The 19121-nt window shown below is 45.7% G+C and overlaps 1 protein-coding gene and 1 pseudogene across 12 annotated transcripts in view; both read right to left on the bottom strand.

The window, feature by feature from the left end:
• Window positions 1-13325, bottom strand: part of LOC121464774 (transformation/transcription domain associated protein) — a 102954-nt gene extending 89629 nt beyond the window's left edge. For 11 of the 12 annotated variants that reach the window (XM_041677859.1, XM_041677865.1, XM_041677861.1 and 8 more), the window contains exons 1-6: window positions 13215-13325; window positions 11010-11170; window positions 10600-10649; window positions 4710-4820; window positions 2973-3077; window positions 1003-1086 (exon numbers count right to left, since the gene is read on the bottom strand). In XM_041677859.1, coding sequence (XP_041533793.1) covers window positions 1003-1086; window positions 2973-3077; window positions 4710-4820; window positions 10600-10649; window positions 11010-11109 — 450 coding nt within the window. In that variant the 5' untranslated portion in view covers window positions 11110-11170; window positions 13215-13325. Of the gene's footprint in view, window positions 1-1002; window positions 1087-2972; window positions 3078-4709; window positions 4821-10599; window positions 10650-11009; window positions 11171-12607; window positions 12925-13214 lie in introns of those variants that run through there. The other variant, XM_041677860.1, reaches the window with a different exon arrangement.
• On the bottom strand, window positions 7847-7972 carry LOC121465213 (annotated as a pseudogene).
• Window positions 13326-19121: the final 5796 nt, after the last annotated feature.

The following is a 19121-nucleotide window of genomic DNA, read 5'->3' as shown; positions in this document are numbered from 1 at the left end:
TGGTGGCGCACACCTTACTCCCAGAACTCAGGAAGGCAGAGGTAGGTTGATCTCTATGAATTCGAAGTCAGGCTGGTCTACGAAGTGAGTTCCAAGACAACCAGGGCTACACAGAGAAACCTGGTCTCAAAACAAAAGACAAAAAAAGGGAGAAATAAAAAACAAAAAATAGAAAAGACTTTAAGTGCCTAGAAATATGCTGATAAAAAGAAAATCAAGGCTGGAGAAGGGACTCAGGGGTTCAGGGCAGTTCCTGCTCGCAAAGAACGTGAGTTCAGTTCCCAGCACCCACGCCGGGCAGCTTACAACTTCCCGTAAACCCATCTTCAAGGGATGTGACATCCTCTTCTGTCCTCCATGGACATCTATCTGCACACATGTCATTTACAAGGCAAAGAACTTGGCCCCCCAAAGCTACAGTTTACCCAGCATCGCTCTACTGCTGGGCTACAGAATTGAGATCAAACCAGCTCCAACTTCAGAATTCCCCTTTATCCTTACCCAAAAGAAAATGGTTGGAACTTCCAGTCCATCAAATCCAGGGAGATATCTGTACACTCATGCAAACAGAAATCATAAAGACAGCTCTAAAGAGGAGAACAGTGGAGCATTGAGCAGGAATATCCTTAAAGTGTGCTATGTGCTTCATGAAAAGGCCCTTCCATTACTCAGCACAAGACAAGGAGCAGAGGGAAGTAGGTGATACAGAATTTCTCCCAACTGAGGCTCTATTTTCTACACAGTACTTGTTCAATAGACTCATGTAAGAGAAAGGGCCAGTCAACTCATGTAAGGGTAAAGACCAGCAAGATGGCTCACAAAGTAAAGGTAATTGCTACCAAGTCTAACTATCTGAATTCCTGGGACGCAAGTCATAGAAGAAGAGATCCAACCACGCCAAGTTGACCTCTGAATACCAAGGACATGCCATATCACATTTGTACACACACACATACACACATACACACACACACACACACACACACACACGTAATAACTTACTTCTTGCGTGATTGGTGGCCTGAACTGTTTGTGCAGTTCAATAATTATTCTTAGACAAATAAGAACATTTTCTTCATTTTCAGTCTTTAAACAACAACAGAAAAAAAAATCAAGTTACATTTTTGAACACATTTTAATCTCAAGATTAAGATAAACTGTTGACGGAAATGGTGGTGCCTGCCTTTAATCCCAGTACTTGGGAGGCAGAGGCAGGCAGAGTTAGGGTTCGCCTGATCTACACAGTGAGTTCCAGGCCAACCAAAACTACATAGTGAGACTGTCTCAAAAGAAAACAAAAATAAACCATATAGGCATTTTCTAGGTGTTTGCCTTCCTGAATCAATCAGTTTGTTTGAGTTGCTGAAAAGCACAGTTCCCAGATCCAGCAGTCCTAGACAGAGAGAGCAACAGTCTTTTAGGCCATCTGAACAGCATCCCACCAATGCATTAGGGTAACTCGGAGAAAGGTGACCTAGCATAAATGACACAGAGCAAGTCATGCATGAATTACCACCTCTTCCTCCCTTTTGATATAGGGGTTCATGTATCCTAAGCCTGATCTGAACTCACTTCGTGTCTAAGGATGACCTTGAACTCCTGAGTGCTGGGGTAAGAACTGTGCTTCACCCAGCCTGGTTTATGTGGTACTGAGGGTTTCATGCATGCTAGGCACTCTACCAGGCTAGCCTCAAACTCAATGAGAGCACTCTGTGTCTCCCAAATGTTGGTATTAAGAGGGGTGTCCACCATAACAAGCCTGATGCGATGCTTTAGCGGCTAAATGACATCCTGCCTGAAAACCAACAACAAAAAATGGCTCACTGCTTGGAAATACAGATCCAAAAACCCAAAACCTGAACTGCTCTGAACTCCTAAAGTTTTTGAGCACCTGACAACTAGGAAAATCTATGCCTGACTTCGCATAATGGTTTTAAGTCAAAACGAACATAGATACTGTAAAAAAGGCTTTATAAAATTATCTTCAAGCTACCTACAGAAGGTGCCCGTGGTAATCGACCGAACTTCACATTCAGGCTCAGACTACAGCCCTAAAATATCCTGTTATGTATATACAAATACTCCAAAACTCAAAATAAAATAAAAATCCCCAATACTCCCATTCCCAAATATTTGGGGTAAAGGGTGCTCAACCCATGTTGTCAAAAGACAAAGGAAAAACAATCAGGTACTGAGCAGCCTCTATGGACTGGACCAGCTGCTAAGTGCAGGCCCATACTCTGCTCTGTGAGGGAGGGACCAGCCACGTTCTACCCTCGAGGTCACGGAGCCTCAGAGAGCGTAGGCAATGTGGCCAATGTGGTCACTTATGAACGGCAGAGCTGAGGCAAGATCCCAAGACTGTCTCCTAAGAAAACTTTATCTTCTCAAGAGCCTGAGGCACATTGGGATTCTAAACGCGTCAAGACGTGAGGAAACAAAAATATAGCAAACACATTCACCTAGGAATCTAAGGTCTTTCTGAACATGGTGGCACATGCCTTTAATCCCAACCACCTCAGAGACAAGGGCAGGCCAACCTGGTCTACTCAACATGTTCCAGGAAGGCCAGGGTTACACAGTGAGACCTTGTCTCAAAAAGAAAAAAGGGCCAGGTGTGTTGGCAAACACTTTCAATCCCAGCACTTAGGAAGCAGAAGCTGGTGAATCTCTGAGTTCAAGGCCAGCCTGGTCTAAATAGGGAGTTCCAGGTCTGCTTGGGCTGCACTGTGAGACTCTGTCTTTAAAAAAAAAAAAAAAAAAGTCTTCAAATATGTAGTCTTTCTGAATCATAAAGAGACATTAAGAAAAATTTCACTCATTTAAGCAGATCTTTTTTTTTTTTTTGACAGGGTTTCTCTGTGTAAGCTCATTTAAGCAGATCTTTAGTGAGTCGTAGACGATTGGATTTATAGCAAGAAAAATCATGGAATATTTTAAACATGGCTGTTAAGACAATTCTCAAAGATTACCTCTAAAAATCGAAACATCACAGAGAGAACGTTTTTCGTATGAGGACGAAGATGCTCATTGGTCGGTATCCTGTGAAGTATTTCGAGTACTAGCTTCCGCAGTTGCTGACAAGGAAACACAAAGTAAACCACAGAAGTTCCAAACTCACTGTTTAACATGGCTGACTGTAGCCAGCACCAGCAACCACCACCTAAGAGGGATGTGACCTTTAGAGACCTGCAAATTCACATGTAACCCACAGTATGTGTGCAGATCATTCATCTTCAGTAACTCCGTAACTCTGTAACAAGTCCACTGTGGTTTTTACAACCTCACCAGTACACCCAGCACAAGACACAGCTGTGAGGATGGAGGAGAATGAAACCAAAGAGCAAACATGGACTCGTAAGAGGAAAGAGAAAGGGCCAGAGAGATGACTCACGATTAAAGGCCCTTCTTACTCTTGCGGAGGACAGGAGTTTAGTTTCAGCACCCATCAGGTGACTCTCAACCACCTGGGACTCCAGCTCCACAAAACCCAACACGCACTTCTGACTTCCAAGGGACCCTGAACTCAAATGTGCTCATGCACCCATGCACACAGACACATAATCAGTAATAAAATACATCTTTGGGGCTAGAGATTGCTTAGCAGTTAAGAACAGTAACTAGCTCCTCTTCCAGAGGACCTGGGTTCTAATCCCAGGACACACGCAGTAGCCTCTTCTGGCCTCCATAGGCACAAGAGACGCTTGCGATATATAGACATACATGCAGGCAGAACACCCATACACATTCCTTTTCCGGTTTTGACTGAAAAAAAAAAAAAAGCTCCTTAAAAGAGTAAAGAAAATGCAAAGAACACAAAATAACTAATTTTAGGGTTCCCCTGACACACATCTGTTCTTGAGAGCCCTGTGTTTCAGCCATGTTGCACTAAGCCCCTGGATTCTGTACAGCAACTCCAAACCATGAGGCCAGGCACGTACTTAAGCTCTCGGGTAAACCCGAAAACTGCTCCAGCTACCCACAAACCTCGCCAGCACTACAGCAACTGCTCTCAGATTCTTTAAGAAGTAAAAGCTGACACAGAGAAAACAATGGCATAGTAGTCTATGTTGCTTATGTGGTTAGAGGTACTGGGAGGTGATGCTGAACTATAGAATTCTTTTTTTTTTAATTGTTCAGGTGTGCAGGTACCAAAGGAAGCCAGAGATACCAGGTCTGGCTGGTTCGAGAGCTGTTTTGAGCCATCTTGCCTGGGTGCTGGGAACCAAACTCTGGCCCTTTGCAAGAGTAGCATAGACTCTTAATCACTGAGTCAGCTCTTCAGTCACACTTAATTGTTTGATTGATTTATTATACGTGGGCATATCACAGAGCACATGTAGAGGCTAGAGGACAACCTTCAGGGGTCAGATCTCCCCTTCTGTCACATGAGTCTCACCAGACTGAACTCTGGTTCTCAGGCTTGGGGCCAGCACCTTTGTCTGCTGCGTGATCTCAGCAGCCCTCTTTTGTGCCCAATTGACTAATCCGCATACACACACCCCTAGCTGACAGATGCAAATAACTGAACCTGCAGAAAAGATGGATAAAGTCAAGGAGATAGCAGTCCTGAGTGGTTACCCTGATGACAAAACCTCTTTCACTCCTGGGTAAACTTCCATTCTTTGATTTTATTATGTTTTTTTATTCATTTTCACTTCTGATCCTCATGTGCCATTTTTCTTTCCCTGCTACTGTGAACAGATTACCTGGGCTGGCTTCTCCTGAAGAAACTGGACTTCTCCATCTTGGAGAAAGGTAAGAAATCGAGGGATGATATGTTCCAGGAATGTAGAATACTGAGGAGACGACGTGACGTTCTAGGTGGCAGTGAAAAAGGAAAGGCATAGTAAGGGATGTGTTTATTTTCATTTTCAATTCATACAACAAGCTAAAAGAAAACATTTTTTTCAATTCATGCTTGTGCCCGCATGAGGTTTTATGTGCACCACACCACCTGCATCCAAGTTTCCAAGGAGGACACAAGAAGGCATCAGATCCCTTGGAACTGGAGTCTCAAGTCACTGAGCTAGAACCAAACCCAGGCCGGTCTTCTGCAGGAGCTGGATACACTCTTAACCACTGAGACAGCTAAACACTTCCAGATCGACAGTAATCCCAGTGCTTTCAGGAGTGTCTGAGACAACACCACATTAAATAAATTCAGATCTCAAGTCTAATAAAGAGAATTAAGTACTAAAATTTACTATTAAAATTGGATATGGTAGGGGGTAGCAGAGATGGCTCACAAGTTAAGCTTTCTGCCTTTCTCTTTCTCTGGGACCTGAGTTTGGTTCCTGGCACCCACGGCAGGTAGATTTCAACTGCCTGTAACTCCTGCCTGAAGAGATTCAACATCCTCTTCTGGACTCCACAGAGATCCACATACACAAAGACAAAGACACACACACACACTCAATGGTGGAGCATTTGCCTAGTTGCCCTGAGGTTCTGGGTTCGGTTCCCAGCACCGCACGACACAATAGCACAAGAAATTACAGCAATGAAGTGTCTGTCGAAGGATGACTGGCTCAACATATGTGGTGCATAAACACAGTGAACTGCAACTCTCAACCATTCAAATAAAAAATCTGATCCGCTCCTGTCCTTTGGGGAAAAGAGAACAGCATGCACAATCACTATGCTAAATGAAACAAGCTGCTTATAAAAGTAAGTTCTACAGCCTCACTCATGTTAAAGGCTGAATAACTCATATAACCTGAGCAAAAAATACTAACTAGGCTGGAAAGAATACAGAAGAGAGACAGGGAAGGTAGACCAATGGGATGAACAAGTTCTGGCTTACTGCTTCAGGGTGGGGTGACTATCAAGAACAACATTCTGTACCTATGAAAGAGCAACTCATCCCTGCATTCGGGAGGTAGAAGCAGGTGAACGTCTGTGAGTTCAAGGCCAGCCTTGTCCATGCACTGAGTTCTAGGACAGTCAGGACTATACAGAGAGACTCTGTTTAAGGAAAAACAAAGGACAAATGATAATAATAAAAATAAAGGAAGCTGGGTGGTGGTGGCGCACGCCTTTAATCCCAGCACTTGGGAGGCAGAGGCAGGCAGATCTCTGTGAGTTCAGGCCAGCCTGGTCTACAAGAGCTAGTTTCAGGGCAGGCTCCAAAGCTACAGAGAAACCCTGTCTTGAAAAGCTCAAAAACAAACAAATAAATAAAGATAGATAGATAAGGGCTGGAGAGATGGCTCAGTGGTTAAGAGCATTGCCTGCTCTTCCAAAGGTCCTGAGTTCAAATCCCAGCAACCACATGGTAGCTTACAACCATCTGTAATGAGGTCTGGTGCCCTCTTCTGGCCTGCAGGCATACATGCAGACAGACAGAATATTGTATACATAATAAATGAATAAATATTATTAAAAAAAGATAGATAGATAGATAGATAGATAGATAGATAGATGATAGTAGGTAGAGGGAGGAGCTAAAAGGATTCTGAATATTCTCTCCATAAAGAGACAGTGTTTTGAGAAGCCATGTTTCACCTGACCACTGTACACTGCATGTGGATCATACCACCTGACACATTGTTCTATATATACATCAGGTTACAAGGCATTTAGGGTTGATGAACTTTCTGCCACACATGATGAGCCAAGTTCAATTCCTGGGACCCACATGGTAGGAGAGAACACTCCTGTCAATTATCCTTTGAGTTCTACATGCAAACTCCAAGTACACACAGAAATGTAATTTGAACAAAAGTAAATAACAAATAAATTCAAGCAAAGCAAAGAAAAAATGTTAATGCTCTGAAAAATACTGACCTCCAAAGCCAGTCAGCTAGGTGCATGCCTGTAACCTAGCACAAGGATGAGGCAGGAGGATCCTGAGTTAGAGGCTGTTCTGTGCTACAAAGCCAGATACCGTCGGGGGGGGGGGATAAGGAGGGGTGTCATTTAGGTCCTCACTTATAGAAACACTCATACACTTAAAATAAACTATCTTTGGAGAACCCTAACATATTAGCCACAAATAGTGGTAAAACCCTTTAACCCCAGGACTGGAGAGGCAGAGGCAAGCAGATCTCTGAGTTTCAGGCCAGCCCCTCTCTATACTGAGTTATAGACCAGCCACGGCTACAGATGAGACACTGTCTCAAAAAAGATAAGACTTTTACAGCAGCCAATATAAAGCCAATAGGTACCACATAATGATGAACCACGCATGACAGTGGTCCTGTAACATCCTAAAGGAGCCCAAGAAAGTCCTGCCTATGAGCCTGTGGTGTTACAGGCAGAGCATCCAGGCAATACCCATGTCCTTGTGGTGGTGGGATGTCAACAGGCCCGTGCTGCTCTCAGATAAAGTGCAGCACGCTCCGTTCTGTGCAGTGGTTAAAGCCACAGCAAACACCCGCACTGTGGTTTCTGGGTTAACTCCACTGTGCATCTGTAGCTTCTTCATTCTTTATAAAGACACACAGGATGGGAGATTCATACTACACGTGATATGGTGTGGTGTGGACAGGGGAAGCCCTCAGAAATGCAGGCTGCCATTTGTCCAGGCAGCAACTGTGGATGTATCTGAGTCAGCAGCTACAGGACAGCCACCGTATCTCCAAGTTCACCTGCATCAAACATGGTGCAGCCCCACGTCTTTGAGGGAGAGGCCTTCTGTTGGACAGAGAACTAAAGCTTGACTCTATACAAGGCCTCATTCACAAGCTCCTTATTTTGCAGTTTGGGGAAAAAGGACATAATCACCTGGCCAGCATGAACTCTGGCCACTGTGTCCTGGGGCTTCCCAAAGGCACCCTGCAGATCTTCCTGGAGCCAAGGTTGGGGACAGCACTGAAACTGGAGACATGATTATCTGCAAGAAAATTGCCTTTAAAGTCCCCCAGGGCATCCCATAGGCTGCCTACACACCCAAGGAGGAGGCTGCTTGCAATCCTTATACTCCTTGTCCCCGCCAGGAAAAGAACTAGGTCGGCTCAATTGGCTACAGATTTTTTGAGACAGTCTCATGATGCTGCCTGACTGGGATACATAGGCAGACGTCTCTAGGGGCTTGTCATCATTATTTCAATATATGTGTCTTTCAAAGCCTCTGTCAAACAGTGTGCTCTGTTACACACTGGCAGGAGCCACACAGATTTTGGTCATATTAAGAGGCAGGCTGGTGAGACAGCTCACAGGGAAAGGTACTGGTCACTGGACAGCACCTTCCAGGGAACCATACAGTGAGGGAGAACCAATTCCTTCAAGTTGCCCTCTAGCCTCTGCACATGTGCCATGGCATGCATGTCTGTGCACATACTTGCATATGCACACACGGGTACAACTGTAATTTTCTAAAGAGGCTATGTTGATTGACTGACCTATCTCATCTATGTCTGTAAGTATACTCAATGATGCTCCAATAACAGAACTGACCAATGACACAATTCTCAGAACACATTCCAGTCATTCAATGCCCAGTTGTTCACAAAGTGAAACCAAAAGCACAAGAGAACATGTGAACAAATAAACAGGGACTATACAGAAAAATGAAATCCAAGGAGCACAATGAAAAAAATAGAACCGAAGATAAAGAGACTTTAGAAACGTGGAAAACAAACTGAAAATAAAGTTTGGAGATGATAGTATCCTTAAAGTTAGATTAAGAATGACTCAGTCGTTAGAGATCTTACTTTTTTTTTTTTTTTTTTTTTTTTGGTTTTAGTCCTGACTGTCCTAGAACTTTCTCTGTAGAACAGGCTGGCTTTGAACTCACAGAAATCCACGTTTCTGCTTCCTGAGTGCTGGGATTAAAGGCATGTGCCACCACCACCCGGGAGAGCTTACTATTCCTGCAGGGATCCTGGACTGACTTTCTTACACCTACATGGCTTCCACAAGCTCCATTAACTCCAGGGCCTGACGCCTTCTTCCGGCCCCCACAGGCACTGCATGCATGTGGTACTCATGCACACGGCTGGGCATTCATACAGATACACATCAAACCAAAGATCTTTGTTGGGTTTTGTTGTTATTTATAAAAATCAATCAATACTTTTCCAGTGTAAAAACAAATCAAAGGCCAATTGCAGGCAGAGTCTGGGCGATCTGTGGGTCAATATAAAATGGTACAAATCCAAGAAACCCAGAAGGGAGCACGGCTTTATTAAGGTGACAGACATCTGAAGCACTGGAATCAGAAGTGACTGACAGCTCATCATGTCAGATGAGCACTCACCTGAACGTAACCAATCACAACATAAACTTGAATGCGGTCAAGTGAAAACATGTAAAGAGAGCCCCCTTAAAAACAAAAATGCCACCACACAGCAACCAAAACAAAGCCATCAACCTGCACACGACGCTGAGACTGCCACCAGGAAGACGGCCATATCCTGAGTGGTTTCAAATTCCTGTTGAAATACTACCAGTTGCCTAGACTCTATGGGGCACGGCAAACGGCACTGGGGGTAAAGACACTTACTGCCAAGCCTAAAGAAGAACCCACACTGTAGAAGGCAAGCTGTTTGCTAAGCTCTACATGCACCTCATGGGACATATGTGCCCAAGCACAAACAGACACAAAGTAAGTGTTTAGGGGAAAAACCTTCTTCCCAAACACTTTCACACTGTATCCCAGGCTGGTGTTGAGCTGTACATACAGCCCAGGCTGGCGCAGAGCTATAGATATAGCCCAGGCTGGCAGAGCTGTACATATAGCCCAGGCTGGCACATAGTTGTACATATAGCACAGGTTGGCGCAGAGCTGTACATATAGCCCAGGTTGGCGCAGAGCTGTACATACAGCCCAGGTTGGCGCAGAGCTGTACATATAGCACAGGCTGGCGCAGAGCTGTACACATATACAGGCTGGCACTGAATAGTTACTGACAGTCCTCCTGCTCCAGCTTTCCCATTGCTGGAATTACAGGAGTATGCTATCTCGGGCTAGCCTTTGCAATCAGTGACCTCTGAGTCAGTAACAGAAAAAGGATCGACTGGGCTGGACAGATGGTTCAGCAGTGGAAGTGCTAGCCACATAAACCTGAAGCCCCGAGTTCAGTCCCCAGAGCCGATGTAAAGGTGAAGACGGGAGGAGAAAACCATTTCCCGCAGTGTGCTCTGACTTCACCTGCACACTGCAGCGCTTCTGTACCCTCCCCCACACCATAACAAGTAACAACAACTAAAGACAACTTTTAGAAAGACTGACTAAAGGGCTGGAAGATGACTCGGCAGGTCAAGTTCACCCAGATCGACAAGCTGAAAACCTGAGTTTGATGCCCAGAACCCACGTAAAGGTAGGAGAGAACCATTCCACAATGCTGTCCCTGACCTCCATGCAAACACGGTGGTGGCGTGTGCACCCCACACACATCTTACACACGATAAGATAGCAAATATTAATAAACACTGAGTGTGAAAATAGAAAGCCCAGGAAACAAACAAAACTGCAGGGCCATCAAAATGGCCCAAGTTCAATCCCTAGGTCCACATGATGGAAGGAAAAAACAGAGTCCCCTCCCTAGATTGTCCTGTGAACAGCACACAGCGCCGTGGCATGGACAGGCAAACACACATTCCAAAATCAAAATAAATGTCATTTTTTAAAACGGCAAAGCATAAAATTCATACCTCAAAGTTTTCACTCACTTCCTGCATCATTTTCAACTTCGTTTCATCGGCTGTAAATGGCATAACAAACCATCATGTTACTGAAACTACCTTAAGGAGGCTTTCAAAAAAAAAAAAAATCACTGGACTTAAGAAAGAGAAGCAATCAGATCTTATCAGTTTGACTGTCACAGCCCAGAAGAAGGCACATGGCTAGGTCCCTACCACCAATCACACCACACCCATCCTCAGACTCACGTGTGCATGCACAGACAAGGATACAGACACACACACAGGCACACACACTGTGCCTCTCTGGGGCTCCAGCAATATTGTTCATCACTTTGCTTCTCCACAAGGTAGCAAGGGGAAACCAAGGACAAACATTAAGGTTGTTATTTATCCCAATATGTCAAAAAGGATCGACTCACGTGTATTTACATCTGTGAGAGCTGCCACAAACTGAAGGTATTTCTTCATCAGAGTGGTTTGGTCGACCACCGTGGCCCCCTGGGTTGCAACAAACGCCATCTTTCTTCTGTGTTTGTTTCTTTCTCAAAACTAAAGCACCAAGTCCATGAGCTCACCCAGCCTGTGAAAAGAAACATCCCATTAGCAGCTTTCAATCACACACACACACACACACACACACACACATATATATAGCTGGGCATGGTGGGAAATGCAGGAGACTGGCCAGCCTGGTCTACATAGTAAGTTCCAAGCCAGCCAGAGCTACATGAGACCCTGTGTCAAAAGAAGATACACACACTGTGGTGGAGCCCTTGTCCTGGCTTTTATCACCAGCACTGTGTCAATAATTAAAGAAATAAGTAAACCATTTTCCTCTGCATCACCTCCAAGACCCTGAAGTGTCCAGGAAGCTGTAGATTTTATCTGCAGTTGAAGCACAGATCATACTCAAAGAATGCTTCTTCTTAGCACTACGTTTACTTACTGGGGTCGAGGGAGGTGTGTGCAACACCGCACTTGCAGAGATCAGGGGACAACTTGGGGAACTCCCTTCCTTCTGTCCACCATATGGGTCTTGGGGACTGAGCTCGGGTCATCTGACTTTGACCCCAAGCACCACCTCACCGGCCCCAAAGAATGCTTTAAGAGCACCTCGGTGAGTTGGAAACAGGTTGTTGGCCCCTAGCTCCTAATGTAAAAATGCTTGCTGCCAAGCCTGGAGAACTGACTTCATCCTGGTGACCCACGGGATGGAAGGACAGACTCCTGCAGCTGTCCTGTAACTTCCACATGCATGCCTAACACACATATGCAAACAAACGAATGTTAAAAATAAATAAGTAAGAATAGCTAAGTGTGGTGGAGTGTGACTTTAATCCTAGCACTCAAGAGCGATCCGGAACAGCCAGGCCCATGTAATATCTGAGACCCTGTTTGTAGGGAGAAAATCAAAGTCCAAAGCTAAGGAGACTATCAGCCTTGCTATGATGACTTGCCTAAACTCTTACCTTTTCGTATCACGGTCCCTCCTCCAAACACCACAGGGCCCTCACACCCAGGGACTGCTAACTAGACTCAGGGTCACAGTCTTCTGAAGCCCTTAGTCCTGCCCAAACTTTTTATCTAACTTTTCTCCTGTGGAGGTGATGTCCTGAAGCTCGGATAAGGAGGAGCTGGATGTGGGTAGGGATGGCCTTGATTCTTGACCCCCACCCCTGACAAGCCTGTGTCCCATCACCCCCAGGTTTAGGAGATTCTGGGGAATGGAACCCAGACTCTTTAGTATGCTGGGCGGGCTTTCTATTCTCTGAGCTATAGACCCAACATCTGCGCAGATTTTTTGCGACACTTATTCCTCTTCTTAGAAGCCATTAAATGTGCCATTTCCAAGCCCCCACCCAAGCCTCCCAGCGGCTCGGCCTAGCTTTCCCCTGGGCTTAGACCCTGACATCAGGTGAAGAACCTATTTCGCCTGTGGATTCCGGAAGGAGGTTTTGAACTTTCCGGGAGGCTATGACCTCAAACCTGGATGCCCACGAGCCCACAGAACCCCTACCCAGGTAAGGAAAAGGCAAACGGCCCCGCTGTCCGCTGTCCTCCGTCGGGTCCGCCCCGCCCACGACGCTCGACTGACTTGACACCGCGCCGCCGAGCCGCCAGGGGGCGCTGCAGCCACCGCTACCTTCACTCTCAGAGTCTGGCCCGGAGAGCCAGGTGCCTGCGTGGAGGCCCGCAGATGCCAGGATGGCTTTGGTAGGGCGCCGCAGCCCCCGCGACTCCTCACTCAATCCCTTCCCGTCGCAAACGGTCTTCGGGTTCCCTCCTTTTGTCGCCAGTCCTTACTGAGACTCTCAGCGACCACCCCCAAGCAGGCCGCTGAGCTACGGCGAGCGCCGAGGGCCAATCCCCACGACCGATAGCGCTGCGCGTCCCGCCGTCCGCTCCAGCGCAGCCAAGCACCGCGGAGTGCTAAATACTGCAGTGGGGCAGATCCAGCCAAAGAAAGCTCCCGTGGGGCCTTTAGAACCTCGGCCTTGCCGGGACTGTCTTCTCCGCCCCTCTCTGGAGCCGTCACGCTGCACCGATCTCTTCCCTCACGCCTGAGATACGCACACGCGCGCGTGCATCTCCCGGGGTCGTTCGCCCGCCTGCCCCGTGCTTACCGGGACCTGCCAGCTGGCTTCCTGTATCCGATCCAGGCCGCCGGCAAACTCTTCGTCGCCTCCGTCGCCGCCGCCGCTGCTCTGCGTTCAGTCCCGCCCCTACTTAAAGCCGCGGCGTCCGCCCACCGAGAACTGAGCCAGAATGCACCGCCCCCAAGTGGGTGCGGCTTGGGCGGGCGGCGGGGCAGGTAGGGGCGGCTGTGGCCTGGATGGGCGAGCTGTCCTTCTAATTCATCGCCTTGGGGTGACCTACCTACCTGGGAAGCACCCAGGCCTGAGGGGCTGTGAGCTGCTGCAGCTTCAAGATTCGTGATCCCTAAGTCCTTTTAATCCGCAGGGGCCAGGCTGAGGGGTGATGGACACCCGAAATACCTATTCAGTTGGTCCGCAGTTAGACTGAGTGAGTGTGTGGCCTTCAGGGCTGGACTTCCCTTCGCTGAGACGTCTTTTTTTTTCCTCTCTTCCTGCAATGCTGGATGTTCAACTTAGGGTTTCACATACACTAGGCCTAAGTTCTACTACGGATCTATAGTCTCAACCACCAGAGAGTCTTCATAGTTGATGCAAGCGGGAAGAGGCAATGAAGGCTTTTTTTTTTCTTTTTTTTTTGGGGGGGGGGGGTTGCAGATGGACTGTTAGCTTGTTAAGCAGCTAGGTCACCCCGAGACAACCACATTTGTCCGGCTTATAGTTGATACCCTCCATCCAAGACAAAATTAGCAGTAGACAGGTCTCGAGCTAGGCCAAAGCAGCGAAGAAACATAGTGGAGAGAAGGGGAAAATAAATCCTGTGATACCCAGATGAAGCAGCAAAAGCTGACGTAGGAGACCTGTCAATTCTCCACTAAGGAGTGGTTTCTGGGATAGCCACTGAGAGTGGAAGGAGCTCAGTAGTTACCAAGTTTTGATGAACAGCAGTCAGTGATGGCCTACACCCCTTTGCCTCGAGCCTTCTTATAGTTACGTCCTACAACTTCCTATGCCTACTCTGAAACTTCAACCCCCAGGGTCTTTGTGTTCTGATCCTAAATTGATACTTTTCCCAGCACTTGGTAATAAACAGAGCTTTCCTGTGCCTGAAAAAATAACCCTGGAGTTAAGACGACCCTTTAAAAACATGCTTCGGTATTTGTCTGTTGTTGCCGCAAAAGAACTAGCTGTAGCCGAAACCCTGGCAATGTGGGGAATTGTTTCTATTGACATTTTCCCCTCCCTCCCGCAGGAAGTTGTTCTGCCATTTATCACAGCCTCCAAAACAGGCAGGGTTAAAGTTTGAGAAGGACCTAAAACGGGTCAAATCAGTTCCCTGCAAGTTGTTTTGTATCTTTCCGGAGACAGAGAAAAACAGGGTAGGGGCCAGTGAGATTGCTCAATAGATTGCTCACTGGGTTGCTGCACCAAGGTGGAATCCTTACTTTGCACATACGAAGTCCTGGGTTTCATCCTATACTTTGCTCTAGCCTGTAATCTCAATACTTTGTAGGTGAAGTGTTGCAAGGCAGTTACTTCCCTCTGGGCATAACCTGTTTACCCCTTTGCTGCCTTGGAGTTGAAACCAAATGCTGGATGAAAAAGCTCAGGACCTGCGTCTGAGTTAGATCTCCGGGACCCGTGTGAAGGAAGGCGAGAACTGACTCCACAAAGTGATCCTCTGACTTGCACAGGGATGCCCTCGCACGCTCACGCATACAGGCACCATGTACACACACAGTAATGATAAAAAAAAAGTACATTTTACTAAAGAAAAACATGTCAGACATGGTAGACAATCTTAATTACAGCTCTTGGGAGACAGAGACAGGAGGATCTCTGTGAATTTGAGACCAGCCTGATCTACCTGATGAGAGCCTGCCTCAAAAGAAAGAAATGGGACTCCTAACAGCAGGAATGGGGGCTGTCTCTGACTCTTACTGGCTTCTGGGACCATACTCCACATATTGGGTTGCCTTGCCCAGTCTTAATACGTGGGAAGGTGCTTAGTCTTACTGCGACTTGATATGCTATGTTTTATTGATAATCATAGAAGACTTGTCTTTTCCTGGATGGAGATGGAAGAGGATGGAGGAAAGGGACTGGGAAGGGAGGATTGGGGGACAGTGCTGTGACTGCAATGTAAAACAGATGAGTTTTTAAAAAAGGAAAAACAAAGCAAATCTATCTTTCATAAACTCCAGCTAAATTGCATATCACACATGCCTATAATCGGTATGTATATAAGCTCTAACATTGACCAAAAAAAAAAAAAAAAAAAAAAAAAACCTCTCTCCCTCATGGTACAGTTCTATCAAGGTAATCACGTTGTTAGAGTTTTGCTTATTTGTCTCCTGAATTCCAGGTTAGGTACTGGGTCAACTTCATCCCTATTCGGCGATTTAAATCAAATCTCTCCTCTGCTTAAAACCTACAAAGACGTTGCAGCTCATCCAAGGTGTGCTGGGCCGGCGAGCCTGCCACACAGCCCTGACGGATCACCTTTCAGCTACTGCAGTCCTGTCTTAGGTCCTTAGCTCCCTATTTGGTATGTTCTTCCCTCAAAGGCACTGAGTCTTACTCAACTAAAATATCACTGACTGCACTCAGAACGTAAAATGGTTGTCTAGCACATAGGTAGCCATGGATTTCATCTCAAACAAGGCAGTTACTTCCCTCTGGGCATAACATGTTTACCCCATTGCTGCCTTGGAGTAGAAACTACAGAGACCAGTAGTCTTGACAATCAGAAAAGGATGATGCAGAGATAGCCAGGTTTATGATACTGTTAATGGAGCTATTTATAGTCCTCAGTAGAAAAGGGGAGCTCCTTTGTCAAAAATCAGGTATTCACAGGTTTGTGGATTAATATCCGGGTCTTTGATTTGATTCCATTGGCCAACGTCTCTGTTTTTATGCCAGCACCAAGCTGTTTTCATTGCTGTAATAGAGTTTGAAGTCAGGGATGGTAATGCCTCCGGAAGTTCCTTTATTTTATAGGATTGTTTTGGCTATCCACCTGTAGAAGAATGAAAATAGATCCATATCTATCACCATGCACAAAACTCAAGTGCAAATGGATTAAAGACCTCAATATAAATCTGACCACAGTGAACCTGATAGAAAAGAAAGTGGGAAGTAGTCTGCAACACATGGACACAGGAGACCACTTCCTACATATAACCCCAGTAGCACAGACAATAAGAGCAACAATGAATAAATGGAACCTCCTGAAACGGAGAAGTTTCTGTAAAGCAAAGGACACTGTCATTAAGACAAAAAGGCAACCTACTGAATGGAGATCTTCACCAACCCTGCATCAGACAAAGGCCTGATCTCCAAAATATATAAAGAACTCAAGAAACTAGACATTAAAATTCTGAATAACCCAATTAAAAAGTGGGGTATTGAACTGAACAGAGAATTCTCAACAGAAGAAGTTCAAATGGCAGAAAGATACTTAAGGTCATGTTCAACCTCCTTAGCAATCAGGGAAATGCAAATCAAAACAATTTTTAGATACCATCTTATACCTGTCAGAATGGCTAAAATCAAAAACACCAATGATAACCTATGCCGGAGAGGATGTGGAGTAAGGGGAACTCTCATCCATTGCTGGTGGGAATGCAAACTTGTGCAACCACTTTGAAAATCAGTGTGACGGTTTCTTAGAAACTGGGAGTCAACCTACCTCAGGATCCAGCAATTCCACTCTTGGGAATATACCAAAAGATGCCCAATCATACTACAAAAGCATTTGCTCAACTATGTTTATAGCAACACTATTTATAATAGCCAGAAGCTGGAAACAACCTAGGTGCCCCTCAATGGAAGAATGGATAAAGAAGGTGTGACACATATACACATTAGAGTTCTATTCAGTGCTAAAAAACAATGACATCTTGAATTTTGCATGCAAATGGATGGAAATAGAAAACATTTTACTGAGTGAGATAACCCAGACCCAAAAAGGTGAATATGGTATATACTCACTCATTAGTGGATTCTAACCATAAAAAAAGGACATTGAGCCTATAGTTGGTGATCCTAGAGAAGCTAAATAATAAGGTGAACCCAAAGAAAAACATATATTTATCCTCCTAGAAATTGGAGTAGACAAGATCGCTGGGCAAAAGTTGGGAGCATGGGGGTAGGGGTGGAGTGGGGGGAAGGGGAGAGGGGGAGAGAGAAGGGAGAAGGGGAGGATTGGGGAGAGCTTGGGGGAGTGGGATGGTTGAGATGGAGGAAGGGTGGATATGGGAATAGGGAAGAAGATATCTTAATTAAGGGAGCCATCTTAGGGTTGGCAAGAGACTTGGCTCTAGAGGGGTTCCCAGGTGTCCAGGGAGATGTCCTCAGTTAGTTCCTTGGGCAGCTGAAGAGAGGGAATCTGAAATGGCCTTGTCCCATAGCCACACTGATGGCTATCTTGAATATCACCATAGAACCTTCATCCGGCGATGGATGGAGATAGAGACAGAGACCCACACTGGAGCACTGGACTGAGCTCCCAAGGTCCAGATGAAGAGCAGAAGGAGGGAGAAGATGAGCAAGGAAGTCAGGACCACGAGGGGTGCGTCCACTCACTGAGATGGTGTGACTGATCTAATGGGAGCTCACCAAGGCCAGGTGGACTGGGACAGAATGAGCATGTGATCAAACCAGACTCTCTGAATGTGGCTGACAATGGGAGCTGACTGAGAAGCCAATGATAGAGGCACTGGGATTTGATTCTACTGCATGTACTGGCTTTTTGGGATCCTGGTCTGTTTGGATGCACACTTTCCTAGGCCTGAATGGAGAGTGGAGGGCCTTGGACTTCCCACAGGGCAAGGTACCCTGCCTTCTCTTAGGACTGGAGAGGGAGGGCAAGGGGAATTAGGGGGAGAGGGAGGGAAATGGGAGGAGGAGGACATTTCTAATAGTAAAAAAAGATACCAAAGAGATGGAAAAAATAAGTATGGGGAGAATAGAATTTTTGGGAGATAACAAAATTTTGCCTACAATAGTCCTTAGATTTTTGGTTTTCTTCTGTTCCACACCAGGAGGCTCTTCTGACATGAGACAGAAACCTTCTCTTAGAGAAGAAGAGAGCCACACTCCAACTCCAAAGCCACTTTTGTTTTACACTTGAGTTGGGACAACTTTTCTGAGAAGTGAAGAGATATAGATGTTTAGGTAGTGAGGTTTTACCCTTCAGAGAATATTGGAACCACAGATCAGATTTTTCTTTACTTGGTAGTTTTTTTTCTGAATAGCGTCTGTTTCTTCTTAGACATCTAGATGCCCGAGGTCTTTTATTTCTTTAAGGTGGGCATCTCTATTTTCCTGTAGAGACAAAATCAGAACCCTACCCTGACCCTATTGAGGTTTCTTTACAACTTGTAAGACTGTCACATCGGTGGATGAGCTATCATTTCTCCTTATCGCAAGGTTTCTGCTGTTTGAATAGAATCCTAATTAATTTTGATGGTATCCATAACTTCTTATCCCGTGGAAACAAAAAGAAAACCCCTTCCCCAATGTAGCACACATCCTGGTTTCCACTCTGAGATCAATACATCTTTGAAATACACCAGCTGATTTAATTCAGAAGTTTTTTCTATTGGCCAATGTCTCTCTGCAGCTGTTGGTCCTTTCTCATTAGCATCAAGAAGATTCAAAGGTAATAAGGCATTATGCAGCCCGGTGGTGGTGGTGTATACCTTTAATCCCGACATTCGGGAGGCAGAGACAGGCGGATCTCTGTGAGTTCGAGGCCAGCCTGGTCTACAAGAGCTAGTTCCAGGACAGGCTCTAAAACTACAGTGAAACCCTATCTTGAAAAACCCAAAGCCGAAAAAAAAAAGTAGGATTGTGTGGTAAACCTGCAATATGCTTTATGTTATAATATTTTTAAAAAGTTTCATTTTGCTAGAGATATATGCTGGAGTACTG

This window comes from Microtus oregoni, unplaced genomic scaffold (genome assembly GCF_018167655.1).
Source record: "Microtus oregoni isolate MIOR12 unplaced genomic scaffold, Mior012 000029F_ref0000214, whole genome shotgun sequence".
NCBI classification, from domain to species: Eukaryota; Metazoa; Chordata; class Mammalia; order Rodentia; family Cricetidae; genus Microtus; species Microtus oregoni.
This window is presented reverse-complemented; position numbering and strand designations above follow the sequence as displayed.